Source organism: Cherax quadricarinatus, chromosome 65, assembly GCF_038502225.1.
Source record: "Cherax quadricarinatus isolate ZL_2023a chromosome 65, ASM3850222v1, whole genome shotgun sequence".
Lineage (NCBI taxonomy): Eukaryota > Metazoa > Arthropoda > Malacostraca > Decapoda > Parastacidae > Cherax > Cherax quadricarinatus.
In genome coordinates, this window is record NC_091356.1 from 10464612 (window position 1) to 10489104 (window position 24493).

Sequence of the window (24493 nt, forward strand, 5' to 3'; positions counted from 1 at the left end):
TGCTTCCCGTGTTACCTTGTGTGCCTTGTGTTACCTTGTGTGCCTTGGTGTTCACCTTGTGTGCCTTCGTGTTACCTTGTGTGCCTGTGGTTACCTTGGTTGCCCTTGGTGCTTGCTTGTGTTACCTTGGTGTGTCTGCGCCACCTTGTGTGCCTTCGCGTTACCTTGTGTTGCCACCTTGTGTTGTGTGCCTTGTTGTCAACGGTTGTTCCGCCCTGGCGTTACCTTGTGTGCCTTCTGGGTGCTTCACCTTGGTCTTGCTCATGTTCACCTTGGTTTGGCCTTGGTGTTACCTTGGTGTGCCCTTGTGTTACCTTGGTGTGCCCTTGTGTTCACCTTGGGTGTTTACCTTGTGTTGTGTGCCTTGTGTTCACCTTGGTGTGCCCTTGTGTACCTTGTGTGCCCTTGTGTTACCTTGGTGCTTACCTTGTGTTGGGGTGTGCCTTGTGTTACCTTGGCCTTCGCCTTGTGTTGCCTTGTCTGGCCTTGTGTTACCTTGTAGTGGTATGTTACTTGGTGTGCCCTTGTGTGCTTCGGTGCGCCTGGCGTTACCTTGGTGCCATTTACCTTGTTGTGGCTTCGCCTGTTGCCACCTTGGTCTGGCCTTGTGTTACTTGTGGTGCTTTGTAGGTTGCCTTGGTCTGGCCTGTGCCTACCTTGTTGTGTGCTTGTGTTACTTCTATACAAGTGCTCCTTCCATGTTGGTGGTCCTTACTGATGCTGATGAAGGGCTCTTGATTCAAGGAACTGCAGCTATCCTCCTTTTCCTTGGACCGAGTTTGATTACCTCTTAATATTAAATATAATCTCCATTAATGTTTTCCAGAAAATTAAGGAACAGTATCGTGACAACAACAATTCACCATTAACTCACATGTCAGAAATTAAATAAACGATAATTTGGTCCATCCTGGAACATTATTAGTACACAAGTGACTTTACAGTGGTCCAGGTGGAACAAAATATCTTCATTTTCATCTCTGATTGGCTGGTTAACAACGAAGTATTCCAGGTGTGCTATTTTCATTTGCGTACGTCTCGTTATTTAAATTAATGCATACTTAAAATTGTACTATTGTTCACTTAGCTACCTCACTTTTTGTACATTTAAAAAAGGCTTACTCAGTAATCTATGCCTAGTTCTTAAGTAGTCTGTCAACATTAGGATTATTCTACCACAAAATGCACCGCGTATTAGTGGCATTCTTTTGTGCTAAACTGGTGTTGTATTGTATTAAAAGATATTTTGTGTGTAATATTACGTGTGAGACAGTTGGCTCCAGTGAAGCCTGAGGGACAGTCTTGGACACAGACTCCAGTAGCGGGATGGCAAGTGACACTATTGGCACACTGGCACTCGTGCAAGCACCTGGCACCCCATTTACCAGCCGGGCACTCCTCGGAACAGTCGGCGCCAACGTAGCCTGGCTTGCACTCGCACACTCCACTCTAGGGAAAGCAATAACAACGTCAGGAGATAGCATCAGAAAGAATTCCTTTCGTTTAATATTACAACTTATTACACAGAACTCAGGGTACAAACAAGTGGTGGTTACCTCAGAATAACACTTGGCAGTGGTCTGAGCCTGGCACTGGCACTGGTGACGACAGTTGGGGCCCCAGGTGAGAGCTGGACAGGGCATGTTGCACTTGGGGCCAAAGCGTCCAGGGTCACACTCGCAGAAGCCAAACACTCTGTTGCATCGCATATTAGGGCACATCATGGGGCACCGACGCTCACACTGGCCACCATAGTATCCTGACCAACACAAATATATCTTACATTTACAGTTTTTTAATTGCCATGCAATATTTGATCGGCTTATCTTAATTATCATTGATAAATCCAAAGAACTTGAAACATTCAAGATAACTCACGAAATCGTAATAACACGACTGTAAACTAATCATGGAATGAGTGGAACTAACTCATGGTAAGCGAGTCCGAGAATTTTAGGACTTTCACACCATGGGGTTTAATCCCCTACTCGTTCCATGATTTTACACGCAACATTTTGAGTGAGGTTCATATGGTGCCTTCACTGTTGCTATGTTATGGTGTTGTGAGGAGCATCACAATGCTAGTAACTCACCGGCTGGACATCCGTCTTGACACAGGTCACCAGACACTCCCGGGGGACACGTGCAGTTGCCCGATACGGGGTCACACGTGCCTCCATTCTCACACCGACACACCTGTGATGAGAAACATGCCACTGCTGACAACCCAGCTCATTACTTCATTCCCATAATTCATATTATCGGTGCGTCACATCATTCACAGGGTTAAGATGATTTATCTTCGGCTTCTTACAACTTTAGACATAGAATAACGTTGTATTATACTTAATGTATGGGGAAGGGGGGTCTTGATGCTAGTAAGGGCTCTTGATCCAACGAATTGGACTTGTCCTCCCCTTTCTTGGATCGAATCTGAGTGCCTTCTATTTCCCAAGGCGTTGCATGACCCCCTACGAGTTTACCTCTTCCCTCTTAATAAACAGTGAAACGTATAAAGAGTTCTGTAATGTTTATTCGTTACTAGAGAAGTAAACCCGTAAACTATCTACCATACATGTAGTGTTAATCATTACTGTAAGAGAATAATTAGATGGATATTAAATGTAAATGACCCTTAATACTTCCCTCTCTGTTGACATGGTTTAGTATACTTTTATACACGAAGCAGGACTCTGTCTCTCCCACACACACACACACATCCCATCTTACTCCCTGGAAACGCGCACACAAATGCAGCGTAATGCGATCTTTTATTGACAACGTTTCGCCCACGCTGTGGGCTTTTTTTGGGAGTGACTCGGAAAATGCATGCTGAAAATGGTATAAAATACCGATACTCAACTGTTGCACATGTGTCTTTCTCATCGACTCGGAAAATCCCATTGCATGGGAGGTAACGTTGTCAGTTAAGTATATCTCATTTGTGTGTTTCCATCGTGTTAGTTTTCTGCGACATTTCTCTTCACGTTAATGACGAACCTTCAATGTGTTGTCTGAGGGAACGACTTACAGTAGGATCCCCGTATCAGCGGTTTCAGTATCTACAACAGGGCCTTGTAGTGTACCTCCGCATATACGTGGGTCCTACTGTACTCTCAAACAGAATAGTTCCATCGTTATTCACTGTGCTTCCCCTCTGTTCCAGTGGTCATCGTCCCAGAGGACTGATTCCAGCCCAGGCCTACTGGTTGATAATTATTTGATCAGCCAGGCTGCTGTTGACAGCAATGTGTAGTATCTGATTTCTAATGTGTATACCACTGACATTAACGGCGTCTCCCCCCAAAAAAAACGGTCCACTATCCACAATCTCCCCCAAAATGCGCTAAAATACTCACGATTTCCCACAATACGGAATGTTGTCCATGATCTACAATGCGATACACTGCCCATGATCATGATCTGTAATATGGCACTGCTCATGGTCTAACACTACCGTATACTGGCCACAATCTCCCACAATACAACTCCGATTGACTCACACAATCAACGATCTCTCAACATGTGGTACCCTCCCAAAATCTTCCACAAATCAACACCCTGTCCACGATCTACCACAATACAGTTCATAACCATAACTTCAGTAGCACTGCTAACTCGCAGCACCACATTTCACTGCTAACTTGTGGCACTACATTTCACTGCCTCTGCCTTTCCCGCGACTGCCGCTCGACCTCCTGCCCTCAGTAATACAGCCATTAATCTCCACCATTCACTACCAGTGGCGTGCGTTCCGCGTGGCCAAGCCGTCTCAATAGACCTTTCCAACTTTCGTTTATACAACGACTTCCTTACCCTGCGTAATCTCAGCATTGATTTATGCCTAACTTTATCCTTTCGTTGCCAAACACAACTCAGGTTGTTATTAGTCTGTATTTTGTAAAGTAAAAGGACACAAGTGCAACTAATGTGACATTTTATTGTGGCAACGTTTCGCTCTCCAGGAGCTTTGTCAAGCTCCTGGAGAGCTATAGTGTCCTCCCCAACCTTCCACCCATTCGCCATGGTTGGTAAACAGTGGTTAAAGACAAGTGTGAGTAAACACATGCAACATTTCGCCCAAGTTCGAACGAAAAGTTGTTTTAAAAGATTCTCTGCTCTCAGTGTTTATTTCCATTAATTTTGGTGCTTCCTTAAGACATCAATAACAACAATATTCTTTGTATACATACACCAAACTTTCCTCTCTTCACGAGGCTTCTAACCCAGCTTCTGAGGCTTTTACCAACAGCCTGACTGATCAAAACTAGGGGCTTTCATTAGCCTCCACCACTCGTATATGTACGTGAGTAAATCTGTGTATATTTGTGTGTATCGTGTTGTGCTGTGTTGTTTATGTTCAGTGTGTTGTGTTATATTGTGTTGCGTTGTGTTTGTTACAATTGGTTAAGTGTTATGTTGTGTGTTAGGGCGTATTTGTATTTGTGTGAAGAGAGTAACAACAGGAGAGAAAGCAATTCACCTGATTACAGCCAGGACCATAAAACCCAGCGGGACAGGTGAGAGAGCAGGAGGGGCCGGTGGTACCTGGGGGACACACACAGCCTGATTGATCACACTGGCCAGGACAGTCTGCACACGTCAGCGTGCAGTTGGGACCAAAGTATCCGGGAACACACCCTGTATACAAATATACATATGTATTAGCCACCAGGTGTTCAGTATATTTGTAATATATCTTTTATTCTGGTTTCTAATTTGTATTACTCTTCAGTTGTATGTTTACCATTTATTATTCAGTGAAAAATACTAGTGGAAATAACTTAAATTATTTGCTGATATTCGGCCTGTGTTTCTGTTTTGAAACCCTTTGTTAAAAACTCTCCCGTGTTATACTAGCATGAAGACAAACACTATAAATGTTTTAGGAAAAATATACAGTTGAAACTAAGAGGCTTCCTTGTTAAGGCTACTTTACGTTAAGGTAAATTGGCATACTGGCTAAACGATGTACCTTTAAAAGATAACGGGTCCTCACACCAGCACTAGTTTGAAATATTTCACTCTCTCTTCGTCATTTTAGGTCAAGGTATGACAGTTTAACAATGCGTATATATCCACACACACACACACACACACACACACACACGCCCGCAAGTGATGTAGTGGAGGCAGGAACCATACATAGCTTTAAGACGAGGTATGACAGCTCAGGGAGCAGAGAGAGAGAGAGAGAGAGAGAGAGAGAGAGAGAGAGAGAGAGAGAGAGAGAGAGAGAGAGAGAGAGAGGGCATAGCAGGGATCATTGAAGAGGCGGGGGCCGGAAGCTGAGTCTCGACCCCTGCAGCCACAATTAGGCGAATACACGCCAGGAGCCGAGTCTCGACCCCTGCAACCACAATTAGGCGGGCACACGCCAGGAGCCGAGTCTCGATCCCTGCAACCACAAATAGGTGAGCACACACAGCGAGTTGATGTTAAACATTTAAACTGTTAGAAAAACGCATTCTTTCTGTAGGACGTGAGGACTGTATTGAGGAGAGGTTGACTGGAGAGAAGACCGAGGAAGAAGTACTACTCACGGGTGTGTATTGTGGTGACCTTGGAGTGCTCGGCGTAGGAGAGGTCGCTCCAGAGGTCGTAGCTGGATGCTTTAGTGTCTCCAAGCAGGGAGAAGTCATCCTCCAGGGTGGTGCTCAGGTCCGGGTCATCGTTAGTCTCCGGGGATGGGAGTCGCTCTGGGTATTCGCCTGTGTAGTCGTAGTTCACCACTGCGGTGTAGGGAGGTTCTCATTAGGCTATTTTGTTAAGGAGACTGGTAATATTAAATTACCCTGCAAGGGAGATGCTTAATTCGAATTTCCCAGGCACTGTGTGACACGTGTTTCGTTCTTTCCCATGTATATAATAATTACAAAGATGGATTTGGGGATACCGGTTAGCTGGACTTGAGTCCTGGAGGTGGGAAGGGCAGTGCCTGAAATCTGAAGGAAGGGTGGGCATGTTGACACTTCTGACAAGACAGTGATTGAATGAATGATGGTGAATATATTTCCTTGTCATCCAGCCTCGGTGGGAGACGACTGTGTGTTAATAATAATAAATCAAAATTATTATTAATCTCAGGAATATATTAGTACTTGCTTCGTAAGTCACTGTTTATCCGACAATAATTAAACTGAAGGATTTAATATGTCAACATAATGAGAATGAGGAATGAAATTGTGATATCAGAGCTATCACATTGAAAATCATAATCACATTTTTTAAATATCAGAAAATCACTCTTCAAATGAACCTTAATATCAAAAAACTAATTATGGAACTAGACAATACTGTATTATTTATTATTTCAGTATGAAGATCAATTTACTTTCGACAATGTTATTCATTCATAGGTCAATGAAAAAAATTTTCTCCCATGTATATGAGGTCTAAAGTAGACTTCTCTTGTCTCTCTAGTAGAGGATGTCTAGAACTGTCTAATAAACATTATTAATCCACTTTGGATCACACACACACTAATTTTGACCAAACAACGTAAAAATATATACACAGAGGTGCATTTCTCTCTGCATATACTACGACTTTAGTTTAATTCCTATTTTAGTGATTAAAATATTCTTGTCTGGTGGTGAAGAGGTTACGTTCAACTTTAATGACCCCGTTGTAATTGACTGGCTTTTAGCCCCCATTAACTATTCTTGCAATTTAAACCAAAAAAAAATGCTGGGCTCTTTGTCCCTAAATTATGCTTGGGGACGTTACTGTTCGAAGTACAGGTTACCAGACCCCCGACCAGAGTAATGGTGACCCTATTTGGTTAAGACGCAAAGTGAGAAAGTGTAGAAATGGCTGGTTATAATTATAACCTTAATTTTTAAATGGGTGAACGGGTAAGCCAGTGGAAGGCCTCGGTCAGATGACCAAAAGCTCCAGTGGCGGGTTATTATACGACTAAGACCCGCATAAGGAAACACACTACTTGTTTCCTGACGAATCTTACGTAACCTGTAAAAATGAGATATGACTGTCCTGGTCTTGGTCTTGGCTAGTTTAAAATACTTAAAACATTATTTTCGTGTTATTGAGAACAATGCCATAATAGGCTTATACGATATGTAAATGCTCAAATCTATTTTTTTTTGTATTGTATATTTTTAATTAACATAATCTAGAAAAATATAAAGTGTCTGGTTAAAGTTCTTCTCTTACAGGTAAAATAAAATACTATGTATTATGTACACAAGCTACGAATACATATTATTTTTTATTATCACACTGGCCGATTCCCACCAAGGCAGGGTGGCCCGAAAAAGAAAAACTTTCACCATCATTCACTCCATCACTGTCTTGCCAGAAGGGTGCTTTACACTACAGTTTTTAAACTGCAACATTAACACCCCTCCTTCAGAGTGCAGGCACTGTACTTCCCATCTCCAGGACTCAAGTCCGGCCTGCCGGTTTCCCTGAACCCCTTCATAAATGTTACTTTGCTCACACTCCAACAGCACGTCAAGTATTAAAAACCATTTGTCTCCTTTCACTCCTATCAAACACGCTCACGCATGCCTGCTGGAAGTCCAAGCCCCTCGCACACAAAACCTCCTTTACCCCCTCTCTCCAACCTTTCCTAGGCCGACCCCTACCCCGCCTTCCTTCCACTACAGACTGATACACTCTTGAAGTCATTCTGTTTCGCTCCATTCTCTCCACATGTCCGAACCACCTCAACAACCCTTCCTCAGCCCTCTGGACAACAGTTTTGGTAATCCCGCACCTCCTCCTAACTTCCAAACTACGAATTCTCTGCATTATATTCACACCACACATTGCCCTCAGACATGACATCTCCACTGCCTCCAGCCTTCTCCTCGCTGCAACATTCATCACCCATGCTTCACACCCATATAAGAGCGTTGGTAAAACTATACTCTCATACATTCCCCTCTTTGCCTCCAAGGACAAAGTTCTTTGTCTCCACAGACTCCTAAGTGCACCACTCACTCTTTTTCCCTCATCAATTCTATGATTCACCTCATCTTTCATAGACCCATCCGCTGACACGTCCACTCCCAAATATCTGAATACATTCACCTCCTCCATACTCTCTCCCTCCAATCTGATATTCAATCTTTCATCACCTAATCTTTTTGTTATCCTCATAACCTTACTCTTTCCTGTATTCACCTTTAATTTTCTTCTTTTGCACACCCTACCAAATTCATCCACCAATCTCTGCAACTTCTCTTCAGAATCTCCCAAGAGCACAGTGTCATCAGCAAAGAGCAGCTGTGACAACTCCCACTTTGTGTGTGATTCTTTATCTTTTAACTCCACGCCTCTTGTCAAGACCCTCGCATTTACTTCTCTTACAACCCCATCTATAAATATATTAAACAACCACGGTGACATCACACATCCTTGTCTAAGGCCTACTTTTACTGGGAAATAATTTCCCTCTTTCCTACATACTCTAACTTGAGCCTCACTATCCTCGTAAAAACTCTTCACTGCTTTCAGTAACCTACCTCCTACACCATACACTTGCAACATCTGCCACATTGCCCCCCTATCCACCCTGTCATACGCCTTTTCCAAATCCATAAATGACACAAAGACCTCTTTAACCTTATCTAAATACTGTTCACTTATGTTTCACTGTAAACACCTGGTCCACACACCCCCTACCTTTCCTAAAGCCTCCTTGTTCATCTGCTATCCTATTCTCCGTCTTGCTCTTAATTCTTTCAATAATAACTCTACCATACACTTTACCAGGTATACTCAGCTGACTTATCCCCCTATAATTTTTGCACTCTCTTTTATCCCCTTTGCCTTTATACAAAGGAACTATGCATGCTCTCTGCCAATCCCTAGGTACCTTACCCTCTTCCATACATTTATTAAATAATTGCACCAACCACTCCAAAACTATATCCCCACCTGCTTTTAACATTTCTATCTTTATCCCATCAATCCCGGCTGCCTTACCCCCTTTCATTTTACCTACTGCCTCACGAACTTCCCCCACACTCACAACTGGCTCTTCCTCACTCCTACAAGATGTTATTCCTCCTTGTCCTATACACGAAATCACAGCTTCCCTATCTTCATCAACATTTAACAATTCCTCAAAATATTCCCTCCATCTTCCCAATACCTCTAACTCTCCATTTAATAACTCTCCTCTCCTATTTTTAACTGACAAATCCATTTGTTCTCTAGGCTTTCTTAACTTGTTAATCTCACTCCAAAACTTTTTCTTATTTTCAACAAAATTTGTTGATAACATGTCACCCACTCTCTCATTTGCTCTCTGTTTACATTGCTTCACCACTCTCTTAACCTCTCTCTTTTTCTCCATATACTCTTCCCTCCTTGCATCACTTCTACTTTGTAAAAACTTCTCATATGCTAACTTTTTCTCCCTTACTACTCTCTTTACATCATCATTCCACCAATCGCTCCTCTTCCCTCCCGCACCCACTTTCCTGTAACCACAAACTTCTGCTGAACACTAACACTACATTTTTAAACCTACCCCATACCTCTTCGACCCCATTGCCTATGCTCTCATTAGCCCATCTATCCTCCAATAGCTGTTTATATCTTACCCTAACTGCCTCCTCTTTTAGTTTATAAACCTTCACCTCTCTCTTCCCTGATGCTTCTATTCTCCTTGTATCCCATCTACCTTTTACTCTCAGTGTAGCTACAACTAGAAAGTGATCTGATATATCTGTGGCCCCTCTATAAACATGTACATCCTGAAGTCTACTCAACAGTCTTTTATCTACCAATACATAATCCAACAAACTACTGTCATTTCGCCCTACATCATATCTTGTATACTTATTTATCCTCTTTTTCTTAAAATATGTATTACCTATAACTAAACCCCTTTCTATACAAAGTTCAATCAAAGGGCTCCCATTATCATTTACACCTGGCACCCCAAACTTACCTACCACAACCTCTCTAAAAGTTTCTCCTACTTTAGCATTCAGGTCCCCTACCACAATTACTCTCTCACTTGGTTCAAAGGCTCCTATACATTCACTTAACATCTCCCAAAATCTCTCTCTCTCCTCTGCATTCCTCTCTTCTCCAGGTGCATACACGCTTATTATGACCCACTTCTCGCATCCAACCTTTACTTTAATCCACATAATTCTTGAATTTACACATTCATATTCTCTTTTCTCCTTCCATAACTGATCATTTAACATTACTGCTACCCCTTCCTTTGCTCTAACTCTCTCAGATACTCCAGATTTAATCCCATTTATTTCCCCCCACTGAAACTCCTCTACCCCCTTCAGCTTTGTTTCGCTTAGGGCCAGGACATCCAACTTCTTTTCATTCATAACATCAGCAATCATCTGTTTCTTGTCATCCGCACTACATCCGCGCACATTTAAGCATCCCAGTTTTATAAAGTTTTTCTTCTTCTCTTTTTTAGTAAAGGTCTACAGGAGAAGGGGTTACTAGCCCATTGCTCCCGGCATTTTAGTCGCCTCATACGACACGCATGGCTTACGGAGGAAAGATTCTTTTCCATTTCCCCATGGACAATAGAAGAAATAAAGAAGAACAAGAGCTATTTAGAAAAAGGAGAAAAACCTAGATGTATGTATATATATATGCATGTGCGTGTCTGTGAAGTGTGATCAAAGTGTAAGTAGGAGTAGCAAGATATCCCTGTTATCTAGCGTGTTTATGAGACAGAAAAAGAAACCAGCAATCCTACCATCATGTAAAACAGTTACAGGTTTCTGTTTCACAGTCATCTGGCAGGACGGTAGTACTTCCCTGGGTGGTTGCTGTCTACCAACCACATATTTACATTAATTTAACAAAAATTATGCTAAATATAATAATGACTTACAAGTTAATATGATTAACTGCAGTCTTCTTTCATGAACCTGTTGTAACTATCACTTCTTTAATAATTTACAATTACCTCACAAACTAACTGAAAATGAAAACTGAATGAAGGGTTGAACAGCTATTGTTGATGAATGAGGATGGACGGAGGTGTCGTCAATGTTCATTTCCAATTTGTGGTTTAAATCTGGCTTAGCTGACATGTAGTAAGAATTCACATACAGTAAAAGGAAACTCATTGGTACGACGTTTCACTTGTATGAGACTTATGTGTTACACAAAGCCTCATGAAAGTGAAACATCGTAGTAATAAAGGTCTCCCATTAGTGAATACGTCTTCTTTCCAATTTGTGGGAGAGTTATGACCTCATTCTAAGTGATGAGCGAGGAAACTGGGGTAATACTTACTGTCGCAGTGTGTGCGATCGACGAGGACGTAACCTCTACGACAGGTGCAGATGAAGGAGCCTTGTGTGTTGCGACACTGTTGCTCACATCCACCATTCTCCCGAGCACACTCATCCACATCTGTGAGACCACGCTAAGTTAGTGTGAGATCGCACCTGGCTAGTGTGAGACCATATCTAATTATTACGAGACCACAGCAGATTGTCGAGAGACCACACTAGATAACACCACCCTGGGTCATTTGTAAGAACACCAGATTGAGAGATCCTTCCATGATATTGGAGGAGGGGGGGAGTGTAGCCCTGGGTGGGTGGGTGATGGAGGTATTCTCATCTGTACAAGTGAAAGTTTCAGTGTTGAGAATATGCAGTAGTCCTGGGTGGATGAAGGAACTCACCTGTACAGGTGAAGGTGTCAGCACTGAGAGTGTAGCCCTTGGTGCAAGCACAAGCATAGCCTCCAGCAGTGTTGACACACTCTTGCTGACACCGGTGAGTCTTCGCCTCACACTCATCCTCATCCTGTCACAGAAAAAAATAAATCACAATATGTGCCATATTTATGCTTGCGAAGGAAACCAGAAGAATGGTCTGCTTATTCCTCTAAGAAAAAGGAGGAGTAGATGTAAAACAGAAAGAGACAGGCGCTCCCTTTACAGGCGACGGAAAAGAATAACAGAGCGGCTAAAAGAGGTCAATATATCTGAAATGCGTAGGGAGACACTGGTCAGAGAAATAGCAAGCATCGAACTTAAGCTAAAAGAATCCTTTAGGAGTCAGGAATCGCGGGAAGAACTAAAAGCCATAAATGAAATCGAAAGAAACCCAAAGTATTTCTTCTCCTATGCCAAATCAAAATCGAGAACAACGTCCAGTATTGGGCCCCTACTTAAACAAGATGGGTCCTACACAGATGACAACAAGGAAATGAGTGAGCTACTCAAGTCCCAATATGACTCAGTTTTTAGCAAGCCGCTAACCAGACAGAGTCGAAGATCAAAATGAATTTTTTATGAGAGAGCCACAAAATTTGATTAACACAAGCCTATCCGATGTTATCCTGACGCCAAATGACTTCGAACAGGCGATAAATGACATGCCCATGCACTCTGCCCCAGGGCCAGACTCATGGAACTCTGTGTTCATCAAGAACTGCAAGAAGCCCCTATCACGAGCCTTTTCCATCCTATGGAGAGGGAGCATGGACACGGGGGTCGTCCCACAGTTACTAAAAACAACAGACATAGCCCCACTCCACAAAGGGGGCAGTAAAGCAACAGCAAAGAACTACAGACCAATAGCACTAACATCCCATATCATAAAAATCTTTGAAAGGGTCCTAAGAAGCAAGATCACCACGCATCTAGAAACCCATCAGTTACACAACCCAGGGCAACATGGGTTTAGAACAGGTCGCTCCTGTCTGTCTCAACTATTGGACCACTACGACAAGGTCCTAAATGCACTAGAAGACAAAAAGAATGCAGATGTAATACATACAGACTTTGCAAAAGCCTTCGACAAGTGTGACCATGGCGTAATAGCGCACAAAATGCGTGCTAAAGGAATAACAGGAAAAGTCGGTCGATGGATCTATAATTTCCTCACTAACAGAACACAGAGAGTAGTCGTCAACAGAGTAAAGTCCGAGGCAGCTACGGTGAAAAGCTCTGTTCCACAAGGCACAGTACTCGCTCCCATCTTGTTCCTCATCCTCATATCCGACATAGACAAGGATGTCAGCCACAGCACCGTGTCTTCCTTTGCAGATGACACCCGAATCTGCATGACAGTGTCTTCCATTGCAGACACTGCAAAGCTCCAGGCAGACATCAACCAAATCTTTCAGTGGGCTGCAGAAAACAATATGAAGTTCAACGATGAGAAATTTCAATTACTCAGATATGGTAAACATGAGGAAATTAAATCTTCATCAGAGTACAAAACAAATTCTGGCCACAAAATAGAGCGAAACACCAACGTCAAAGACCTGGGAGTGATCATGTCGGAGGATCTCACCTTCAAGGACCATAACATTGTATCAATCGCATCTGCTAGAAAAATGACAGGATGGATAATGAGAACCTTCAAAACTAGGGAGGCCAAGCCCATGATGACACTCTTCAGGTCACTTGTTCTATCTAGGCTGGAATATTGCTGCACACTAACAGCACCTTTCAAGGCAGGTGAAATTGCCGACCTAGAAAATGTACAGAGAACTTTCACGGCGCGCATAACGGAGATAAAACACCTCAATTATTGGGAGCGCTTGAGGTTCCTAAACCTGTATTCCCTGGAACGCAGGAGGGAGAGATACATGATTATATACACCTGGAAAATCCTAGAGGGACTAGTACCGAACTTGCACACGAAAATCACCCACTACGAAAGCAAAAGACTTGGCAGACGATGCACCATCCCCCCAATGAAAAGCAGGGGTGTCACTAGCACGTTAAGAGACCATACAATAAGTGTCAGGGGCCCGAGACTGTTCAACTGCCTCCCAGCACACATAAGGGGGATTACCAACAGACCCCTGGCAGTCTTCAAGCTGGCACTGGACAAGCACCTAAAGTCAGTTCCGGATCAGCCGGGCTGTGGCTCGTATGTTGGTTTGCGTGCAGCCAGCAGCAACAGCCTGGTTGATCAGGCTCTGATCCACCAGGAGGCCTGGTCTCAGACCGGGCCGCGGGGGCGTTGACCCCCGGAACTCTCTCCAGGTAAACTCCAGGTAACTGGTAAGGATAAAGTCAAGGTCAGGCCAAGTCATGAGTGCTCTGAAGACTACATCACTTGCCAGTCTACCGGGAATGTCAGGCAGAGTTGATACTTTTAAGACTTCTTGACAAGGTTCTCTGCAGGTATCTCGACAGTTACAAATATCACAACTTAGCCAAAAAGGTCGAAGCTACGGCCAAACTAGCTTTAATGTTATTTACTGTCGGCAGCATTTCATAAATCACACAGAGGAGATGGAGCACCTATGATCAGGTGGCTATCGGGGAGGAGACTCCCCTGTCTTTAGTCAATCAAGAATATTCTCGCCGCAACGTTTATAGTGATAGAGCCAACATTCTCCTGACTGTTGGTCCTGAGTTTGATAGTTGACCTATAACTCACCTGACAGCTGCGGCGATCAGGCTGCAGCAAGTAACCAGGATGACAGCTGCAGACAGCGCCTCCCGACCCATGACGACACATGTGCTGACACCCACCATTGTTCTCCAGGCAGGAATTGATTACTTCCATGTCGATCACTGTGGGTGGAATACAGGCGAGTCCACAGTACAGGTGAGCTCAGTGCTACTGAACAATTAGTAATATTACAGAACATTTAGCAGTACTACCGAACAATCAGCAGCAGAGTCAACACTCAGACAAGGGAAAGTTAGATTTTAAAATTCAGGCTGTGAAAAGGTTAAAATTCAAGGAACAGATGGTTAATTATACACCCAGATGAAGCATCTGAATGGATATTATGCAGTCATAAATATTTACCCAAAGTGTTAAATATTAATATAAAATGTTAATTATCGGTTTCTCCTCAAGATTGTCAGTGAATAAATATTAAAGGCATAAGAAAAATTTCGCTGCTGTGCCTGGAATTGAAAATCCCACTCAGGTCAGGCCAAGTCACGAGTGCTCTGAAGACTGCATCAACTGACAGTCTACCGGGAATGTCAAGCATAGTTGATACTTTTAAGACCTCTTGACAAGGTTCTCTACAGGTACCTCGATAGTTACAAATATCACAACTTAGACAAAAAGGCCGAAGCTACGGCACAGGTTTTTCCTGGAAAAAACCTTAAAGATGTAATTTTGCATGTGGTGGAGGTGGAGGCTCTATCCTCAGTCTGATAATCTTAACCCACTCTACGACAAGTCAAGCTGTTTGGGATTCATACAAATGTGAGATGTGGAGTGGACATGCCTCTATTTCGCAGTCTTCGGGGAATGTATGAATAATGTTCAATGATTTACGTCGTGATTTACAAACTGCAGTCAGGTATGTTGTTAACTAAATGAGAATTATTTTTCACTAGCAGATGTTGCGTTGGCCAGAAGATTAATGTTCTTTTTAACAAGAAAATAAAAGTAGGCTTCGAAGTCAGGAATTAGAAATACTCACTGTAACAGGACTTATGATCGGTACCCAGCTGGTAGCCAGCTTTGCAGAGGCACTCGTAAGAGCCCCAGGTGTTACGGCAGAGTTGGCTGCAGGTGCCCGGTGTGTGGCACTCGTCAGTATCAACACACGAGACTTTATCATTTGCCAGGGTAAAGCCTCTCCTGCAGGAGCACCTCGCCTGACCCATCTCCACCAGGCAGCGGTCTTGGCAGCCGCCATTATCCACAGAGCAAGGGTCCACCATCTCACACCCGCGTCCATCGGGATGCAGGCGGAACCTGCAAAACCAAGCAACATAATTTTCATCAACCTAAAGCCAGTTCGTATCCATAAACCCCGTTTCCAAGTTTTTTGGTTAATAATACGCTGTTTCCACTTCCATGGGAAGTGGAACAGAATTCATCCTCCGTAAGTCATGAGTGTCCTAAGAGACGACTTAAATACCTGGAGCAAGGGGCTAGTAACCCCTTCTGTATACATTTCATTTACCTTTTTGGGTCACCTTGCCTCAGTGGGATACGGCCGGTTCGTTGAAAAACCTACACTGTCAACAAGTGATTTGTACCATATTTAATTTTAAGTAGGCTAGATAGCTAAGATAATTCCAAATCAGTTTTTTTCGCTATCCTCTGAAACATTGCGTTTCAAGGTTAATTATAATGATTTAAGGCAATAACCATTATAAACAGATTTGGAACCGTCATCCTGAGAGTTATCTGACATATCTAAATTAAGTAACTGATTTAAAAAAAATAGTGAGAAATGTGAGTGTTTATAATCGATTGATAATATGGTGTTGTTTATGTGTTTTAATCGACTGTATATTTAAGTTTATGTTTTATTTTTGTCAGGTGATTAAAATAAACCCACTCATCACTATGCTTCTTTCTGAAAGAGTAAAAATGTGTGTATTTATAATTGATTGGTAATGTACTGTTCTGTTTATGTATTTTATGAATTTTAATCAGATGCATATTTTAGTGTATGCTTTACTTTTGCCAGGTGATAAATATAAACCCGCTCCTCACTGTTCTTCCCAGAGGAAAAAATTACCACGACGTGTTGTGCTTCGTAGTGGCTCGTTCTTCAGGATCAAAGCTTTGAAAAAACGCCTCGGTGTCTTTCAGCTGAAGCCATGACAGACTTTCAAATGGCTTTTTGAAAAAAAAAAAACTGTTTCTCTCATGTAAAGATGAAGTTCAAAAACTGGTTGATGCATAAAAAATGGACTGTCACATGTCTTTAAAATGCATTTTTTTATATGCGTCTAAATTTCTTTCCCAAGAGCCTTGGTGGAGTGAACGATGAGCAGAGAAATGCATCTGTCAAGTCGTTCAGGACACAGAATATTGTTACAAGTCTGAGCAAAGTTTACAATAGAAAATCATTCTTATAGAAAATAGAGATAATAGCTGAGTACGTTGAAAATAATAAAAACTACATGATACAACAAACGTGAGTTTAGAGATGATAAACCTTGTGTAACAAAACTATTATTTTATAACAGTAATGAAAATAAAGCTGGAGAAACAGAAAGGGGAGAGAAGAGGTTGGGTAAATTGAATCTTCCTAGACTAAGAATTCATTTGACACATTACCTCACAGGGGACTGCTATATAAAGCAGAACCAACAGGGGTATCAGGGATTATTAATTTTATTATTATTATTATTATTATTATTATTATTATTATTATTATTAGCAGTAGTAGCAGTAGTATTAATGATGATCAGGAAGAAGCGCTAAATTCGTAGGGGTCATACAATGCAGGGAGAACAGGAGACAATCAGGTTCGATTAAGATAGACCCGTTTCATTAGAACAAGAGCCCCTCTCCGGCATCAAGACACCTCCCTAGAAAAGAGAGGTGCCAGATAATGCGCTCAAGAAAATACAAGAAAATTAGTAAATAGAAGGCCTAACACCACAAGACTTTGAAAAGGCAATAAATGTTATATGCCCATACACTCTGCCCAAGGCCCAGACTCATGGAACTCCGTGTTCCAAAAGAACTCCAAGAAACCCTTGTCACGTGTCTTCAGGATTCTATGGAGAGGGAGCATGGACACAGGAGTCATCCCATACTTACTAAAAACAACAGACATAGCCCCACTCTACAAAGGAGGCAGTAAAGAAACCGCAAAGAACTACAGGCCGATAGCACTAATATCCCATATCATAAATATCTTTGATAGGGTTCTAAGAAGCAAGATCGCCAACCACCTATATACTCATCAGTTACACAACACAGGGCAACACGGGTTTAAAGCAGGCCGCTCCTGCCTGTCCCAGCTACTGGATCACTATGACAAGGTCCTGGATGCTGTAGAGGTTAAACAAAATACAGACGTAGTATACACAGACTTTGAAAAAGCTTTCGGCAAGCGTGACCATGGTGTAATAGCGCACAAAATGCATGATAAAGTAATAACTGGAAAGGTTGGCAGATGGATCTATAACTTCCTGACAAATAGAACACAGAGTAATAGTAAACAGAATAAAGTCTGAGGCAGCTACGGTGAAAAGCTGTGTTCCACAAGGCACAGTACTCGCTTCCATTCTATTCCTCATCCTCATATCTGACAGACAGATGTAAGCTATAGCTCCGTATTTTCCTTTGCGGATGACACCCGGATTGCCGTGACAGTGACCTCTATCGAAGACACCGCTAGACTCCAAGCTGACAAACCAAATCTTCAAATGGACCTCTCAAAACAATATGAAGTTCAGTGAAGAGAAATTTCAACTACTCAGATACCGAAAACTTGTATCAGGGTATACGACAAATTCTAGCAATACAATAGAGCGAAAAAGTAATGTGAAGGACCTGGAGTGATACTGTCAGAGGATCTCGCCTTCAAAGACCACAACAATGTATCTACCGCATCTGCTAGGAAAATGATGGGATGGATAACGAGTATCTTTAAAACGAGGGACGCCAAGCCCATGATGATTCTCTTCAAATCGCTTGTGCTCTCTAGGATGGAATACTGCTGCACACTAACTGCCCCCTTCAAGGCAGGCGAAATTGCTGACCTGGACGGCACACACAAGTGCGATAAGGCACCTAAATTACTGGGAACTGTTGAAGGCGATTGATCTATATTTCCTGGAACGCAGGCGAGAGAGATATATGATAATATACACTTGGGAAATCCTAGAGGGATTAGCATACTTGCACACGAAAATCACTCCCTATGAAAGAAAAAGATTCGGCAAGAGATGCAACATTTCCCCATTGAAAAGCAGGGACGCTACGAGCACGCTGAGAGACAACACAATAAGTGTCAGGGTCCCAAGTCTCTTCAACTGCCTTCCAGCATACATAAGGGGGATTACCAATAGACCCCTGGCTGTCTTCAAGAAGGCACTGGACAGACACCTAAAGTCAGTACCTGACCAACCGGGCTGTGGTTCGTACGTCAGTTTGCGTGCGGTCAGCGGTAATAGCCTGGTTGATTAGACCCTGATTCACCATGAGGCCTGGTCTCAGATCGGGCTGCTGGGGCGATGACCCCGAGAACCTCTCTAGAAAAACTCCAGGTAACGCCACGAAAAGAGATGTTGGAGTTCCATTCTAATTACAACTCTCCCAAGGATCAATAGTTGTCCCGAATAATCATTATTTTATTTTCATCTCCCCAATTCAGTGGTTTGTGTTCCACTTTTGTTTCCTCGTTTTATAATTCTGTCGGATATGATGCAAATGTGCCATTGGCAAAACTAAGGTTGTTTCTGTATTGATTCCGGATTCATCCCAGCTAAGTGGCCTGAATGTGTTTTCAAATGCTGTGAGCAAGGCTTTGATATCCTCCTGTATTAATTCTCTTTGTTCTTTGAGTTACCTTTCTGCAGCAACAACAGCAGCGGAAGCAGCCACAGCAGCAGCAGCAGCAGCAGTAGCTATAGCCACAGCAGCAGCCACAGCAGCAGCAGCCACAGAAGCAGCAGCAGCAGCCGCAGCAGCAGCAGCCACAGCAGCAGCAGCCACAGCCACAACAACAGCAGCAGCAGCCACAGAAGCCACAGCAGCAGCAGCAGCCACAGCAGCAGCCACAGCAGCAGCAACAGCAGCCACAGCAGCAGCCACAGCCGCATCAGCAGCCACAGCAGCAGCAGCATTCTTGTGTATGTAGGAGAGCTGCGTTTCCTCATTTTCCAGTTTTCTGATAGCATTAATAAATTTAAATCTACTCAGTAGTAAGATTCTCTCACCATGAAGAAAGTATTAGTATGGCTAGTACAACGATCACCTGAGAAAAAGAAAACACGTACCCTGATGCAAGTGATGGGCTCTTGTTCCTACGATTTGCAGATACTCTCCCTATCTTTGTATCAAACCTGGGTACCTATTCATTCCCTTTGGAATGTGTAACCCTTTCAGTTTCAGTGATTTCAGTGAAGATAATGATAATGATATGTTGCAGTATGACCCATATACAGCCTTAGTACTTTCATGTTAATAATAATAATAAAATAAATAATAATAGAAATAATAGGAATAATAATAACAGAAATAGGAATGCGTACCCAGGTCGGCAGGAGCAGACAAGTCGGCCAGAGGAGTCGTTGCAGTAGTGGTGGCAGCCACCGTTGTTAATGTTGCAAGCCTCCTCACCTGCTCAACACAAACATTAGGTCACTCCACCTAGTATTAAAACACTAATATATGCATTTTGCTCATTAGATTTACTAAGTAAACCATACCATGAATTATATTAGGGTGTGGTTCAAAAGAGAGAGAGAGAGAGTGCAATGACAGTGATGCGACATTAAGTACATAAGAAACAGTAATGGGCGAGTGGTTTTCACGTACGAACGTCGGCCAGACAATGCCTGTAACTTACGTATGCAGGTACGTCCGTCAGGAAGGAGGCGGTGACCTTGACTACAGCTACATTGGTAGGAACCTATGGTGTTGATGCACTCGTGGGAACATCCACCATTGTGTTGCTCACATTCGTCCACATCTATCGGTACATAAACATTGTTTCTGTTAGATGACTCAACTTGACGGAATATAATCCAAGGCAGGTGAGGAAAACTCGCGACCTTCTTAGAACATTTATTAAAAACGCTAATATATCACTTCAATAATTATTTTAAGATGTCTGCACATCTTCCTCACCCGCTATGAAATTTTTTTCTTAGTCATTCCTCTTTAAAGAGCCCTTGACCCTGAGAATTAGAGCTACCCTCTCTATTTCTCGAGAGATTTACCAATACCCTTTAGACAGCTTTAAATTTCGGATATCTCGTCATTGACATTAAAACAGCAATAGGCATCATTGACTGTGTATAGATATTCTCTCAGTTGTGACTGCGTGGGTAAGTACCAGCAGTCATTGGCTCCACATTACGAGCATCAAAAACACTAAATAAAATCTGTAGCCGATAAAAAGGATAAAACATAGCAAATAATATACTTTACAACTGTAAAAACTGATGAGACAGCAACAGTGACACCAATAATAACTGAAACGCTCCCATAAAAAATAATGACAGCCATAAATATTAGGAAAACATGAGCGTTAGAACAAGCATACTAGACCATCTAGAATATTAGAACCCGCATATTAAACCAACTACACCCTTCTAAGAAGGGTACTTTGACAGGATTGTAGATGAATGGTTCAGAGAACCGACATGTTGATAAATTAGACACATGTGCAACTCTTGGGTATCTTTATTGAGGATACCCAAGAGTTGCACATGTGTCTAAATTATCAGGGTACTTTGACGCTTGTGAAGGGATCTACATGCAAGGAGCAGATATTACCCTCCTCTTCCTCGTATCAGATCTGATTACCTCCCATTCCACTGGTGCTGTATCATCCCTATGGGTTGAGCACTTCCCATCGAATATAAAATTAATGTAACTGATAAATGATGATAACGAACTAGAATGTTAGTACCAACAACATATGCAGCGCGTGTTCTCTCTCAGTCTTGTTGCAATGCATTTGAGCAGTTATAAGATATATGGGGAAAAAGAGAGAAAAATCTTCCACTGGTTGTCAACATGATCTTGGTGTCACGATTGCAACAAAGGCAGAAAAAAGGTGGTAGCAACTAAAACACTAACCGGTACTGAGACCGGGACGATGTTTCGGTCCACGTTAGACCATTTTCAAGTAGCAGGTGAGGAAAGACAAGGGGAAGGTCATGAGTCAAGTCAGAGTATTGGGAGGTGGAGAAAAAGTCATTTGTGTTCTGAAAGACTAGATAATTTAACAAAGTGGTACATGAAGTGAATAAAGTGAAACATAAGATTCGATTACCAGTTTGTAGTGTATGTGTGACTTTGTTCAGCCACGAAACTTCAGTTATTATTCAGGAGCTTCAGTAACACTTACCCTGGCAGGAGCGATTGTCAGATCCGAGCCTGTAACCTGGACCACAGCAACACAGGTACGAACCCACAGTGTTCTTACACGTCTGGTCACAACCGCCATTGTTCGTGCCACACTCATCCCGATCTGTCGACACAACACACATCAGTGCACATATTTACGTTGAAGAAAAACTGGGAATAGTTTGACGTATGTCTTGCTATAGAGAAATAGGCTAATAGTGATGAACGCGGTTAGATAAGTGTCCCTTTCTCACTTAGTGGATATCGGATTGAACCACTCTTGTGCAGAACCATAAAGGTTTAGCACTTCACGTGTCGAAATCCCGTCCATACATAAACACATGGGCCGATTCCCACCGAGGCAGGGTGACCCGAAAAAGAAGAAACTCCTTCAACTTCACTCACTCCATCTCTGACTCGCCAAAGGCGTGCCGATACTACGGTTAAACGACCGCAACATTTATCCGCCCCTCCTTCAGAGTGCAAGCACTCTGAAGGAGGGGTGGAGTGTGTGTGTGTGTGTGTGAGAGAGAGAGAGAGAGAGAGAGAGAGAGAGAGAGAGAGAGAGAGAGAGAGAGAGAGAGAGAGAGAGAGAGAGAGAGAGAGAGAGAGAGAGAGAGAGATTAATAGTAATAAGTGAAAATAAAATAAACAGAATATACGAATTATAATTTAAGATTAAGAGAATATTTTAGTGTGACAGTGATACTTCGTAGTTTTTTCTAAAAATCAAAGGAATGTGAGGTGCCTAGGAGAGGGGGAGCAAAGGCAGATGACTGGAAAAAGGGAATCATGTAATTATAAAAGATCTGCAATTCAAAAAGAGCTAATATATGGAACATAAAATGTTTGGATGAGCGAAAGAAATCCCAGCCAGCCTCAAAACAGGAGGCACTGCCCTCCTGTCGCGAGTAAAACAACAACAAAAAACTCGGCTAAACTTTTTGCACTCAGAACTGCTGTATTTTCCTCTTTGTTTCGGGAAAACGCAAACTGGCAGGTAAACTGAATTAACTCTACCTTGTGAATATGAAAATGGTATACAATACCCACAGGTTGATAAGATATGTGCAACAGTTAGGTATCTTCAGTCGAGTACAGAAGAGCTAGCAGAAGCAGTAGAGATGTGAAAAAGTAATCAGTCCATCACCCTTTAAAGGTGATGGGTTCATTGATTATGTTTTATCTCTACTGCTTCTGCTAGCACTTCTGTACTTGACTGATGAAGCCAACTATGTAAGCGAAACGTATCGGAAAAAAGATACCTAACTTTGCACGTGTGTTACTTATTAACTCTACCTTAATTATTACTCACTTATATTTGCACTCCTGGGAGTTTCTTCTTAATAGTTCTTATATTTAGAAAATTTCCATTGTAATTTCCCTGAAAAAGTAGATATAACGATTATGGTAGCCGCAGATGATTATGGTAGCCGCAGATGATTATGGTAGCCGCAGATGATTATGGTAGCCGCAGACAATTATGGTAGCCACGATTATGGTAGAAAAACGAGACAGTTTTGATATGGGAGTATTTAAATGTGTATGGGTGCTGAACAGATGTTAAAAAAGCTATTGGTGTGAATGAAGGGAAATTCGAAGTCGCTCTCCGGAAGAGACTTCGAAGAGCAAGGTAACGAATGGAAGTCAGATGTAACCCACTGAGTGCGAGAGCTAAAATTATGGGGGAAGCGGCGGTATAAACACTCAGAAACCGGTTAAAATCATTACCATGATTTTTAAAGAGGTGGAACGGTAAGCCAGCGGAAGGCCTCGGTCAGATGACCAAGAGCTCCAGCTGTGAGTCATCATATGGCTATAAAACTCGCGTCAGTAAAACTCCTGTTACCTGACAAGCCTTACCTAACCTGGCACTCAAAAGAATTTAAATCCAGGAAGCATAACTCAAATTGCAAACAAAGTGAATTAATTTGAAGAAATGTAAGTTTGAGAATGGCTTAGGACGGAAAGAAACATGATAGCTAATACAATCTTTTAAACAAGTTTCCCGAGAAACATCAGCTGCCATCCTCGATCAATTCTGTCTCGTATTTTCCAGATGCTGTATATCATCATCTCAGGTTCAGAGCTTCTCATTAATACAACAATAATACTTAAATTATGGCAGAGCGGACAAGCGGTAAAAAAGACATACGGTAAAAGGAGCCTTTTATTATAAATGCAAGTTCATTTTAACATGATGCATTGCTTGTACAGAAATGAGTGACACTTGAGTGTATGTAGAGAGCCCATGGTTATGCAGAACACTTCGGATGTTTCACCTACACGAGGCTTCATGAAGTCTCATGTATGCGAAACATCGTGCTAATAAAGGTCTTCTTTTGCTGTACCTGTCTCTTTAGCAAAAATAATTAAGAAAGCTTATGAAACTAGGTTATTACTATTGAATCCTAAGGAACACTCTGAAAGGGTTAAATCAATGTTTATTTTAGACTAAAGCGGATAAAACCTGGACGAAAAAGATGAAAAAAAAACATTAGTAATGCTTTAAAATGTGAGTTAAAGCTAAAACAAAAAGACTATAATTAGAAAAAAAAGACGTGTTGAATTATCGCAACAAAATCAGAATCTAACTTTTCTATGCACCTAAGAAACCAGTCAACCAATAACAGCCACGAATGTACAAAATCTCATGTAAAGACAGTGACCATTCATACATGGGACAAACTGGAAGGAGCCTCAACAAGACAAGAAACCACGAACAAAAGTCACTCATTAAATACACACAAGAT

General features: G+C 42.2%; 1 protein-coding gene across 4 annotated transcripts in view; it reads right to left on the minus strand.

The window, feature by feature from the left end:
* Positions 1-24493, minus strand: part of LOC128700496 (multiple epidermal growth factor-like domains protein 6) — a 434002-nt gene that overhangs the window by 59061 nt on the left and 350448 nt on the right. For all 4 annotated transcript variants that reach the window (XM_070098931.1, XM_070098929.1, XM_070098930.1 and 1 more), the window contains 12 exons: positions 21742-21864; positions 20233-20355; positions 19916-20003; positions 15388-15665; positions 14379-14515; positions 11657-11780; positions 11260-11379; positions 5544-5732; positions 4484-4641; positions 2094-2196; positions 1557-1759; positions 1263-1449 (listed from right to left, as the gene is read on the minus strand). In XM_070098931.1, the coding sequence (XP_069955032.1) occupies positions 1263-1449; positions 1557-1759; positions 2094-2196; positions 4484-4641; positions 5544-5732; positions 11260-11379; positions 11657-11780; positions 14379-14515; positions 15388-15665; positions 19916-20003; positions 20233-20355; positions 21742-21864 (1833 nt within the window). The remainder of the gene's footprint in view (positions 1-1262; positions 1450-1556; positions 1760-2093; positions 2197-4483; positions 4642-5543; positions 5733-11259; positions 11380-11656; positions 11781-14378; positions 14516-15387; positions 15666-19915; positions 20004-20232; positions 20356-21741; positions 21865-24493) is intronic.